The sequence below is a fragment of the Felis catus genome, chromosome B4 (genome assembly GCF_018350175.1).
Source record: "Felis catus isolate Fca126 chromosome B4, F.catus_Fca126_mat1.0, whole genome shotgun sequence".
Classification (NCBI taxonomy): domain Eukaryota; kingdom Metazoa; phylum Chordata; class Mammalia; order Carnivora; family Felidae; genus Felis; species Felis catus.
In genome coordinates, this window is record NC_058374.1 from 69,823,785 (window position 1) to 69,836,591 (window position 12,807).

Consider the following 12,807-nt stretch of genomic DNA (forward strand, 5'->3'; position numbering starts at 1 on the left):
GGGGAGAGATAGAATCCCAAGCAGGCTCTGCACTGACCGTGCGGGACTTGAATTCATGATCGTGACCTGAGCTGAAATGCCACCCAGGAGCCCCAAGAGAGGGGATGACTTTTAAATGGTAACTTACTGGGGCGCCTGGGTGGCGCAGTCGGTTAAGCGTCCGACTTCAGCCAGGTCACGATCTCGCGGTCTGTGAGTTCGAGCCCCGCATCAGGCTCTGGGCTGATGGCTCAGAGCCTGGAGCCTGTTTCCGATTCTGTGTCTCTCTCTCTCTCTCTGCCCCTCCCCCGTTCATGCTCTGTCTCTCTCTGTCCCAAAAATAAATAAAAAACGTTGAAAAAAAAATTAAAAAAAAAAAGGTAACTTACTATAATTACGTGTAACTAGTTCTTGCTAGTTTTATATATAAACTTCTTAATCTTAAACAATTCTGAGTGTTGAACGGTACAACATTTATAGAACTCAATGGAATGTTTTAGGAGACGTAAAATGTAGGCAGAGGTTTATATACAGAATCTCTGAAGGAAAGGGAAAGAAAAGCAAATTGTTGGGATCTCATCAAGATAAAAAGCTTCTGCATAGCAAAGGAAATAAACAAAACTAAAAGGCAACTGATGGAATGGGGGAAAGGACATAGCAGATAAAGGGCTAATATCAAAAATCTATAAAGAACTTACCAAACTCAACACCCGAAAAACAAATAATCCAGTGAAGAAATGGGCAGAAGACATGAATAGACACTTTTCCAAAGAAGACATCTAGATGGCTAACAGATGGATGAAAGGATGCTCAACATCCTTTCGCTCATCATCAGGGAAATACATGTCAAAACCACAATGAGATACCACCTCACACCAGTCAGAGTGGCTAAAATTAACAACTCAGGCAACAACGGGTGTTGGTGAGGATGTGGATAAAGGGGAGCCCTCTTGCACTGTTGGTGGGAATGCAAACTGGTGCAGCTGCTCTGGAAAACAGTGGAGGTTCCTCAAAAAATTAAAAATAGAATTACCCTATGACCAACAATTGCACTACTAAGAATTTATCCAAAGGGTGTAGGAGTGCTGAATCAAAGGGTCTCATGCACCCCAGCGTTTATAGCTATGCTATCAACAATAGTCAAATTCTGGAAAGAGCGCAAATGTCCATCAACTGATGAATGGATAAAGATGTGGTATATATATACAATGGAATATTACTCTGGTGATGAAAAAGAATGAAATCTTCCCATTTGCCACAATGTGGATGGAACTGGAGGGTATTATGCTAAGCAAAATAAGTCAGATAAAGATATCACATGATTTCACTATGTGGAATTTGAGAAAATTAGCAGATGATAATAAGGGAAGGGAAGGAAAAGTAAGATAAAAACAGAGAGGGAGGCAAACTATAAGAGACTCTTAAATACAGAGAACAAACTGAGGATTGATGGCGGTGGGGAAAATGGATGATGCGCATTAAGGAGAGGGCACTTTTTGGGATGAGCACTGGGTGTTATATGTAAATGATGAATCACTGGGTTCTATGCCTGAAGCCAAGATTACACTGTATGTTAACTAAGCTGAGAAAAATGTAATTTCAGGCAATAGTGGGAAATATTTGTGATCATACATGGAAAAAGTTGTGATATAAAATGTTTATTACACCATTCTGCATTATATATGCTTGCTGTGTTATAGAACACACTGCAGTGGAAGTTGGCTTAAAGACTGGAGGCAGAGGGACCTGCCAGGAGGCTGTAGGCTATTGCCAGGCAGGGGGATTCCTTTAAACCAGTCCTGGTTTAAACCAAGTGGGAGAGCAGTGAGTTTTAAGATGGGAATAATCCATTTATCAGTGTCCTAAGATCAATAAGAAGGGTGCTTCGGATCTCTAGTTAGGTCATTGTGTGATAATGGATTTGAGAAAGTTCATACCTAATAGCCTTTGTTTTCTCCTAGGATAAGGTAGAGGGAGACTTGAGGCCACATTGAATTTGGAATAGCCATTGTTGGTATCTCTTCACCAGAGGTGTTTAAAAAGACTTTTGATGATGGAGCAGTGAGCTTGTGCACCGTAAATTATGGGGGTGCCAGTCTACAGGAATGTGCACTTTATTACCTAAGTAGCCCAGTTTAGGAGTGGAGAAAGCAGGTTGTTGTATTGATTTAAGATTGCACAATGAGTGGTAGGCACAGAAAGATGAGAATAATGAAGGTTCTGACTCAGAATTATTGAGGTAATATGTGTAATGGGCTGTTTCAGAAAGGAACTAAGGCTGTGAGAGGGATAGTGGATTGAAAGAAGTGAGGGGTTGAGGGACAGGATAAGCTCAGTGAGGTTGAACACCAGCGAATGACAGAAAGATAGACAATTGGTATTTGGAGTGTGGAGTTGCCAAGAAAGGACAGTTCTGGATAATTAAAGTTCAGTGGATGGTGTTGGGAATAGAGGGTGGGTGAAGGTTATTGGAGTTGAGATCAGAAAAACTTGGAGGCTAGATTTTGGATCAGTGATTTTGATTAGAGGCTCTCAGTCTTCACCATACATTGAAGTCACCCAAAGAGCTGGGTGACATAAATACTGGGCCCCATCCAGAAAATTAAGCCCTAATCTTGCAGGTAGGATCTGAACGCCAGTGTTGTGTAAAGGTTCATCAGGTGACTCTTATGCAGAGTTAAGAAATGCACATTGTAGGTGAACACTGAAGTTGCTGATGATGACAGGAGTTGAGGTAAAAATGATAGGTTATGGAAGTTCTCAATAGATGAGGATATCGTAGTAAAAGTAAACAAATTCAAACATTTTCATTTTTATATAATTTATGTGTATAAATGTGAAACAGACTTCTTTATAAAATATCTTCATCAGCAGGAAGCAGATATGTTTTATACCACAAGTGCATTTGAAATCAGACTAGAGGTACTCACTCAACTGTCTCTAAGTGCCTAAAGGTAAATCTGACTTTCCTAAATTCTCTGGCTACTTGGTTCCTCCTAGAGGGGGAGAAACCTAGATTGCCTTTCTCCTGAGGGCACAGAAACTGCCCAGACCTTTTATAGCCTCATTCCTTTCCTTTTTTGAAAAAAAAATCTTAATTCCATTAGTTGGTCCCTATATTCCCCCAATCTCTCCTAGTTTATAAATTCTTCTGTATTCCCACATCTCCTTCCTCAAGACTCATATACTCTTATTGGTAAACTTGGTCTTATTTTGGTTAGAAATTTAAAGCCTTCCCTTCCCTTCATTTTATGTGCCTTTGATGGCTCTTGGAAATTATCCCTTTGCCTTCTATGTTACACCTACATTTTAGTTAAATCACAGTTTCTTAAACTTTTTGGTGCCATGGATCCGTTTAACAGTCTGGTGAAGCCTATGGATCCCTTTTTTAGAGTAGCGTTTTTAAAACTGTAAAATGAAATACACAGAATTAAAGGACTTCTATTTGAATATATTTGAATATTTCAATATTTACATGTATATTTGAATATTTCTCAAACTATTAAAAAGCAAATTTATGATGTAGTAAGATGTACTTTAGTAGGTCAATAAATATTAAGAGCTAGGTGAGGTTTCATTACTATATTTTCAAAATAATGAGAATAAATAGATTTTGAGGTATCTGCAACAGCTATGACATGATATGAAAATATCTGTGATTTCTGTTAAGTGATGAAGCCATAGGTAATTGCTATTATTTGGTTTTTTGTTGCTGCATTTGGGTGAAAAAAGTAATTTTATATTCATATATGATTTCAAGGACCTGCTAAATCCTTAGGCTAGACAAGCGTTTGATAAATTACACTAGAACAGAAATATAAGTCAGTAAAGTTATAATTCCTGACTTTGGAGCTAATAATATAACTTATTTAAAGCTTAAAAATATTTGCTTATAAAGCAGAGATCATCTTATGTTATTTTAAAGATCATATTGGTATATCACTGATTTGTACAAGAATGTTCACAAGCAGCATTGTTCATAAAAGCTCAAATTGGCCACAATCTGATGTCTAACAATGGAATAGATAAATTAATTGTGTAGGTTACACAGCAGTGAGAATGAATGGACCTGAATGGACCCTTGCAAAAGCAGCAACATGTAGGAACCTCACAAACATCCTACTGAAAGAAAGAAGCTAAATATAAGAGTATATATCCTGTATTTCCTGTTACATAGTTTTAGAATAGGCAGAATTCACCAATAAAGTGGTTACTTTTGGGAGAGGGAAGTAGTGACTGGGACAAAGCACAGGAAGGCTTTTGCTGTACTAAGTGTGTTTAGTTTTTTGAAGCGGGTGGTAGTTACACAGTGTGATTACCTTGTGAAAATTTATCCAGAAGTACATTTATGATTTGTACACATTTTGTATGTATGTCATACTTCCGTAAAAACTTGAGTTTTGAAAAGGCAGATTATTATTTTTTTCTAAATATAAAACTGGTTAATCCTTTAAAAAGTGGGAACTCCCTATCATTAGTGGCTGGGAAAAAGGAAAGTAATGTCTTTTATTTTGTATATTTGGATTCTTTTCTCTAATAGAAAAGCAAGTTTACTGTATTTCTTTTTTTCTCATTACTCTCATTTACTCACTAATATTCAACTATTAACATTTGATGAAAACATGCTTTATTGTATATTTATCCATCTATCTGTCCTTTATCCATCTATTTAATCCATCTAATTTTTTGAAATAGTTCAGAGTAAACTGGCCAACAGTATGTATGCTTTTCATTAACTACATGGATATTCATATCATTAAAGTGCAATATTTTTTTCAACTTTTTCTAAATGTGAAAATTACACATGTGAAACATAAAATCTTAAGTGTTCATTTGCTGAGTTTCGATTTAGTAACGTTCCTTTGTGTATGCCCTAGGAGGTGTTTTCCTTTTTTGTCTGACAGAATTGCAAGAACTTTCTTTTTGTTGTCATTATTTCCAGAGAGGAAGGATCAGTTCTTGGCTACATTCTGTAACACTGTGTCCTTATTTTCTGGGGCAGTTCCAATTTCAGATATCTGACCCATTATTCCCCAAAGCTATTGAAATGCAAAAACACCAATATTTCTTTGAAAATTCAGTGAGTGAATTAAATGAATAGTTACTGAAATGCATGTCACAAAAATATGAGGGATCAGAGTGAGGGAATCTCAAGCTTTTGAAAGAAGTCCACCAGCCTGTGTAGTAGAATTTTTTAGGTATGTGTGGTTTGTGTGGTACTTTTCTAGTAAAAAACATGTGATGCCAGAAGTAACATAAAATTGATACAACACAGTAGAACGTGTATCAGGTATGTAGTGCTTACTATGTGCCAAGTGCTGTTCCAGGTGCTGGGAATAGAGCAGTGAATTAAGACCAAGGTGTCTGTGCCCATGAAGCTTGCATTCATACTAAGTTGATTGTTTTAGGCAGTAATGGCATGAATTATTTACATGCTGTCATGCTTAGTTTGCTGGTAGTTTTGTGTGTTTTAGTTGCTTTTTACTTTCTTATAAGGACATATATCACAGATATAAAAGTAGACAAAATAACAAAATGAACTCCCCATGGACAAATCATCCAAAGTGGCAGTTACCAGCTTTTGGTCCATCTTGTTTTGTCTGTGCCTTCCCCAGTTTCTTTTCTCCCAGATTATTTTGAAGTAAATCCAAGATACCCTATTTCAAATGTAAATAAATATTTTAGTGTGTGTCTCCAAATGATAAAGATGCTTAAGAGGAGTTGCTTGTCTATTAAATTTTTTCCTTTAAATGTTTTTTGTTAGACTTTGTGCCAAGTATTGTAATCACATTGGAAACGTTTTTAATGTTTATTTATTTTTCAGAGAGAGATAGAGAGAGGGACAGTGTGTGAGTGGGGGAGGGGCAGAGAGAGAGGGAGACACAGAATCAGAAGCAGGTTCCAGGCTCTGAGCTGTCAATATAGCTCCTGAGGCAGGGCTCAAACTCATGAACCTTGAGATCATGACCTGAGCTGAAGTCCGAGGCTTAACCATCTGAGCCACTCAGGCACCCCTGACGTTGGAAAACTTTTTAAAGAAACATGCTAATCCTCATGATTTGCCCCCAGTTAGTAAAGAGACTAAACATTAGTGTGGGAAATTTGACATTAAATATTGAATGAAACAAAACTTGGTGCTTTTACTTACTGAAATGAAAGTGTTACTCATAAGAGGTAGTTCTATTAAATTGGAATTTATAGCAAATTAAGAAATAATTGCTTATTTCGTAACAAAACACAATCACCATTTCAGACTTAAAAATTGCAAAACTAATTTGATAAGTATCTTAACCTGCTCAAATTTTCATTAGCAAAAGCAAAACTGTGAACAATCCTTGTTTCAGAAACTCAGAAGCCCTAATGGTTGGAATCGTTTTACCCCCTAGATAGGGACCTATGTGAATGTGTAAATTTCATAGACCTATAACTTCTCAAAAAAGTATGTATATGCAAGTTGTTGCTTTCTACATCCTGTGAGAATAGATCATGATTGAGTAAAATAGGCTTAAAATTTTTTTTTTAATGAGTTACGTATACTTTTTAATTTTGGTCTGACTGATCATAACATTAACACTAATTTTGGAGGGGCAAATCTGATAGAATTTTACACATATTTTTGGAAATTTTAGTAACAGCCGTAGAAAATAGGTACATGGTATAAATATGCAACAATTGAATTGATATGGTCTGATCTTTTTGATGGGGCACTGTACAAATTTTTATAATGAACTGAAGCAATGAATATTGATTTCATTGAGGTAAATTCAGATTATATGTCCAAACTCAAGATTTGAAATACCTGCATTTTATTTTTTGAAATGTTTTATGTATTTTGAGAGAGAGAGAGAAGGAGCAAGTGCATGCAAGTGGGGAGAGGGGCAGTGAGAGAGGAGAGACAGAATCCCAAGCAGACTCAGAATTTTCAGCCCAGAGCCCCATCCAGGGCTCAATTTTATGAACTGTGAGATCGTGACCTGAGCTGAAATCCAGAGCCAGATGGTTAACTGACTTAGCCACCCAAGGTGCCCCCGAAATATCTGCATTTTAAATAATAGAAATATTTTGATTCCATTGGGTTTGTTTTTATTTATTTTTTTTATTTTTTTTAATTTTTTTTTTTCAACGTTTATTCATTTTTGGGTCAGAGAGAGACAGAGCATGAACGGGGGAGGGGCAGAGAGAGAGGGAGACACAGAATCGGAAACAGGCTCCAGGCTCTGAGCCATCAGCCCAGAGCCTGACGCGGGGCTCGAACTCCCAGACCGTGAGATCGTGACCTGGCTGAAGTCGGACGCTTAACCGACTGCGCCACCCAGGCGCCCCTCCATTGGGTTTGTTTTTAAATTAATTGAAAATGATTCTATTATCCTTAATCTTTTAAGGTAGTCTTTAGAAGTTACAGTTTTTATTTCTGGTTTGTATATAATGGTGCCATTATTTTCCAAGATATTTCTAAAATGAAGACTCCAACCGTATCAGTACCTGAAGCCTTGTGTATTTCTGTTAGCATCTAGAAAGGGAAATTATGGGGCGCCTGGGTGGCCCAGTTGGTTAAGCTTCTGACTCTTAGTTTCAGCTCAGGTCATGATCTTATGGTTTGTGGTTTCGAGCCTCTTGGGATTCTCTCTCCCTTTCTGTCTGCTCCCTCCCTCCCTCCCTCCCTCCCTCCCTCTCTCTCTCTCTCTCTCTCTCTCTCTCTCTCTCTCTTTTGCTCTTTCAATAAATAAACATTAAAAAGGAAAATTACATGTTTATAGCTCCATGTAAGTTTGTAGGAGAATTTCAAACTCTGATGGTATTTCCAATCATGTCCAGTATTGCATGTAATATAAAATACTGTTTGAACTTTTTCATTAAAAAAAGCTTTTGAAAAATTCTGAAATCTTTGCTTCTCATCATGAATTTTGTTAGAAAAATCCTTGCATGGTATTCCTAGATAAGATAGGGACTTTCTGAAAATACAGTCTTGGCTTCATCAGATTGCTCCAGTCATCTTTATTTCCTTAAAACTTTTCATATAAATATAGAATTTTCCTTAAGAATAGATGCCTGTTATAGAGTTGAGATGGTAATAATGTACTTATATTTGAACAATCTCAAAACATAAAGAGTTTAATCTTCATTGCTAGATACAGAGCTGTCATTAGGAGTTTTTTTGTTTGTTTTTGTTTTTCTGTTGCTGATTAACAACTTTGGAATGATTTTATCTTTATTTGGAAAAAACAGTTTATTAAATCTATGACTAAATATGATTCAAGTTTTACCATATGCATTTTACAATCCTAGAATAACTTTGAATAGAGGAAAAGGTTGCATGTAAAGTAATAAGCTCTCTATTCATGCAAGTGTTTAGACATGCATACTTAGGCCACCATCCCTCCAAATAAATATATACAAGGACGTTATAGAATGGAATTGTATGGTTTCTTGGAATTGTAGAAATCAGTGATTCTAATTTTATGAATAATAAATTTTAATTTAGAGAATGCTATAAATTATGTTGCTGATTTTGGCTTAATGTTGAATTTGTTTAGAAGCTCAATGTTGGCTTAGATTTAATTGAAACATCTTTGAAAGGTAATTTTTATAAGAGCCTGTGGGTTCATTTATCTATTATATATTATGTAAACTATAAAATATTTTTTTTAATTAAAAAAAATTTTTTTAACGTTTATTCAGTTTTGACACAGAGACCGAGCATGAATGGGGGAGGGTCAGAGAGAGGGAGACACAGAATCTGAAACAGGCTCCAGGCTCTGAGCTGTCAGCACAGAGCCCGACGCGGGGCTCGAACTCACGGACTGCGAAATCATGACCTGAGCCGAAGTCGGCTGCTTAACCGATTGAGCCACCCAGGTGCCCCTAAAATATATGTTTTAATGTAATATTTAACATACTAAAGAAAGAAACCACCTTATAGCCCCATGGGGAAAAATTAGGTAGATCATTTTAGTTCTTAAATAGATATGAACTATTTTATTTTTTCTCCGCACATTAACAAATTTCCTACCCACAGGGAAATTTGAATAAGACACAGTAATTTAATGATTGAATAGTTGCAGTTATTAATGCTAAGAAGTTATGTAAGTGAATAGACACTTTTGAGGAATTGTGTTTCACATGGACATTAAAAAGGTAATCAAAACAACAAATATTTTTGAGTACATAGTGTGTCCTACACATTGTACTAAATTTTTTACAATCTGCTTTTTGCTCAGTCTTCACAACAGCTCCTTGAGATAGGTAATAGTATTAATCTATTGTATTGATGATGAAACTGGACATAAAGATGGTATAGTAATGCCCTGAATGTTGGGCTTTATTTTGGGCTTCATGTTTTTATTTTGTCCAGTCAGTTAATTTAAATTGATCATGGCTTATACTTTGATTGCTTTCTAATTTCTTTCACATATATTTACTCTGATATTGGTAGAAGACATACCATGAATGTTCAAGGCGAGATTATGTATAAATACATGTCGTGTAGCTCTCTAGTCCTTACTTGTTGATAACCATTTTGTTCAGTTGTTTCACAGCAACTGCTAACCTAGCATAGGTGCTCTTCTCCCTCTGTCCAATTTCCCAGTCCCCCCCAGAAATCCACTTAGTTGCTCAAACTTTATTTTATTTTAAAGTTTATTTATTTTGAGAGAGAGAGAGAGCAAGCGAGCACATGGGAGGGACAGAGTGAGATAGAGAATCCCAAGCTGGCTCTGCACCACCAACACGGAGCGTGAGCCTGACTCAGGGCTTGAACTCACAAACTGGGAGATCATGACCTGAGCCAAAACCAAGAGTCCAGTGTTTGACTGAGCCACCCAGGTGCCTCTAATTGCTGAAACTTTAAAATATTAACAACTTACTATTTTGAAAATGAGTTCAAATTTTATATTGGGTTTTATTTTGCTTCTAGACTGTGAAGTCAAAGGCTGTTTTCTCTCCAGCGCTTCTGGAGAAATAGCAATGTTTCCTCTTGATGATTCTAGCTCAATATTCTGTCTCTGTTTGCTGTTGCTTAAGTGTAAAGATTTTGTATTTCTTCTGAATAGTATACTTCAAACACATTAATTAGACTAAAGGTGTGTGCTATCTTAAATGGTTTTGTTTTTAAAATTCTTAGGGAATTAGGATTAGAGCTATGTAACATTCTTTCCGTAGTTTATTTTTTATTAAAATAATAGTATGTATTTTTTCTTTTATGATTGATTTTTAGTATTGCTACTTGTTATTTTAAGCACCTGGCTTCATTGAACAATTTTATTTCCTTTAATCCATGTGAAAACATTACTATTAGTTATATTCATGTTATTTCATTAATGCATTTTTGTTTGTTTATACATTTACTCTATTTGATTAAGGATAAGAACTCCTGTGCTTTTAAAAAACCTTTCCAAAACCAAATAGAGAAGTTAGTGATTTTTATATATTTCTTTTTGTCTGTTTTAGGATGGCTACCATAGAGTAGTTAATATTGTGCCAAAGAAACCACCACTGCTAGACAGACCTGGTGAAGGAAACTACAATAGATATTACAGTCATGTTGATTACCGAGAATATGACGAGGGCCGCAGTTTTTCTCATGATCGAAGAAGTGGTCCACCTCACAGAGGAGTATGTAAATTTCCCCCGTGTACTAATTGTTATATTTTATAAGTTTAAAAATCATGTAATTTTTGAAATTTATGTGATTGGCCATGAAGGCAGGTGAATAAACACTTCCTGCTTGATGCTCTGTTGACTTCCCTGCTAGAGCTGTCAAATGGGAACTGGTAGTGGAGAATCTTGGGATAAAGTGGGTAAGCCATTCTGGATAGCTCTATCTAAATGACATTAATTCCAACTAACCTGTGTTTTTATCCCCTAAATTGGAAAGAATTTGCAGAAGCATATAAAGGTAATCTATGTATTGCCTTGGTACTCAAAAAAGTGATGAGCAGGTGGTTACCATCTCTTACTGGAGGTACTGACTTATAATTACTTTATTTTCATTCATGATGAGATGCTGTGGGTGAGGTTGGATTAAGGTTGTTGAACTTCAGTCTCATTTTTGTTGTACTTATTAAAGTCTACTTACTCAAATTAGAAAGCTCTCACAACACTGTCCTATATATAATAAGCACTTTTTAAATGTTAGCTGTTATTACCATTGTTATTATTGTATTTTGTTTCTTCTGATAATCTTTAATACTCTAGAAGTATGTGTATTAAATGTTGCAACAATCTGTCATTGAACGTGACTGCAACTATTCCTTGATGTAGTTCCTTTGACTTGGCTTGTGTGTTTACCTCACTCCTCTGCCAGACTGTTTTTCTACATTTTCTCTTTTTTCCCTTTGCCTACTGTATACTATTGTAATTTACAGTACATATTCAAACATTTATATTAAAATTTGACCTCACATTGGCTGTTGGAATTACTTTCCATACTTCACCCTTAAAGTCATTTACCCAGGATTGTGTGTATATATGTATGGAAGTCCAGTTCTCTGATTACTCCATCATGGTGACTCTTAACAATTCTAAAGTAGTAATGAGACTATTCAGTGTTTTCTTGTAGTTTTAAAGTTGGGAGTGCACAGCTTCTTTCTCATAGAATTGATTCGTGTTTTTTTCAATTTTTAAATGTTGTGCTGTTCCTTTAGGAAGACAAATTTGGTGTTGAAAAGTAAACATTATGCATTGTCTCTATCCTAGAAATACTGGACTTTGCCTTTGGAGTTATTCTTCCAGGTAGTCTGAGGAAGAAAAAAATTTGGCCTTGCATAAGATTGTTATCCCTCTTGTGAAAACTAAATGTGGCCATTTAATATAAATAGGGAATTTTGATTCATTGGACCAATTTGTATTTGAACCCTCATGAATATGATTTTTTCCCCTAAAACCTTGTAGCATAATAGTGCCTCAACAATAGTTTTTTATTACAAATTGTGTTCATTCATACTTTGTGCAACATTTTCTCTTTAAATTCTCTTCAAACAAAAATAACCCCACCTGAGATCCTTAGAACTCTCGTGATACTAAGTTATCTTGAGTTCAGTTATATAAACTAACTTTATCCAGTATCTTATTAGAGCTGTTAAATTTTCTTTATCTTTTTGTTATATTGTTTTTTGTTTCTTTGTATTTACTGTTGAGAAGAAAAATGATGAATACATAACTCTTATGTAAGAGTAGAGTATATGATACTAAAGAGGAAGATGAAAATAGTATTTATTTTAGCTGAATAAGTATTTCTGATTATAAATAATTCACATTATATTGTTCTACATATAATTTTAAAGTAATTGGGCGTGGATTACTGTGTGTGTGTGTGTGTGTGTGTGTGTGTAACATACCTTTCAAATGTATCTGTTTTAGAGGACAAAATGCTTGTTTTGATTAATCTTAAACTTAGTGCCACATGTTGCTCTAATTTAACTTATCAGTAGGTGATGGTTTCCTATTATATTGTTTCCAAATTATGGATTTTAATGGGAGTCAAGATGAGAAAAGAAAATTTGAACAAGTGGGAAAGTAACAAATGTTTCCTGGTTTTGAATTTGAAACTTGGTGAAAGAACTTGACAGAACGAAAATAAAGAGACCTGTGTGCTTGATTAAATTTAAATCGAGCCTTTGTTCTTATAGCAGTCCTTAGCTGTTGTGAGGTTGGTGTATGTTTTTGGCAATAAGGCTGTTAGGCCTACCAAAGAAGTACCATAAGCATTTTCATGCAGATAAATGGTTCCACAGGTTGTCAGTCCGCTAAGTCACTTGTTGATATGGGTGACTTGCTGTATCTTTTTTTTCTTCTTCATGCCTTTGAAGCTCAGATTTAGAGAGGTGTTTT

At 35.6% G+C, this 12,807-nt stretch overlaps 1 protein-coding gene across 8 annotated transcripts in view; it reads left to right on the plus strand.

The window, feature by feature from the left end:
• The window catches only part of PPHLN1 (periphilin 1), a 142,417-nt gene that overhangs the window by 14,859 nt on the left and 114,751 nt on the right, over positions 1-12,807 (plus strand). For 5 of the 8 annotated variants that reach the window (XM_006933619.4, XM_011283878.3, XM_011283875.3 and 2 more), the window contains one exon: positions 10,426-10,590. The exons of the other annotated variants lie outside the window; for them this stretch is intronic. In XM_006933619.4, coding sequence (XP_006933681.1) covers positions 10,426-10,590 — 165 coding nt within the window. The remainder of the gene's footprint in view (positions 1-10,425; positions 10,591-12,807) is intronic. 8 annotated transcript variants of the gene reach the window in all.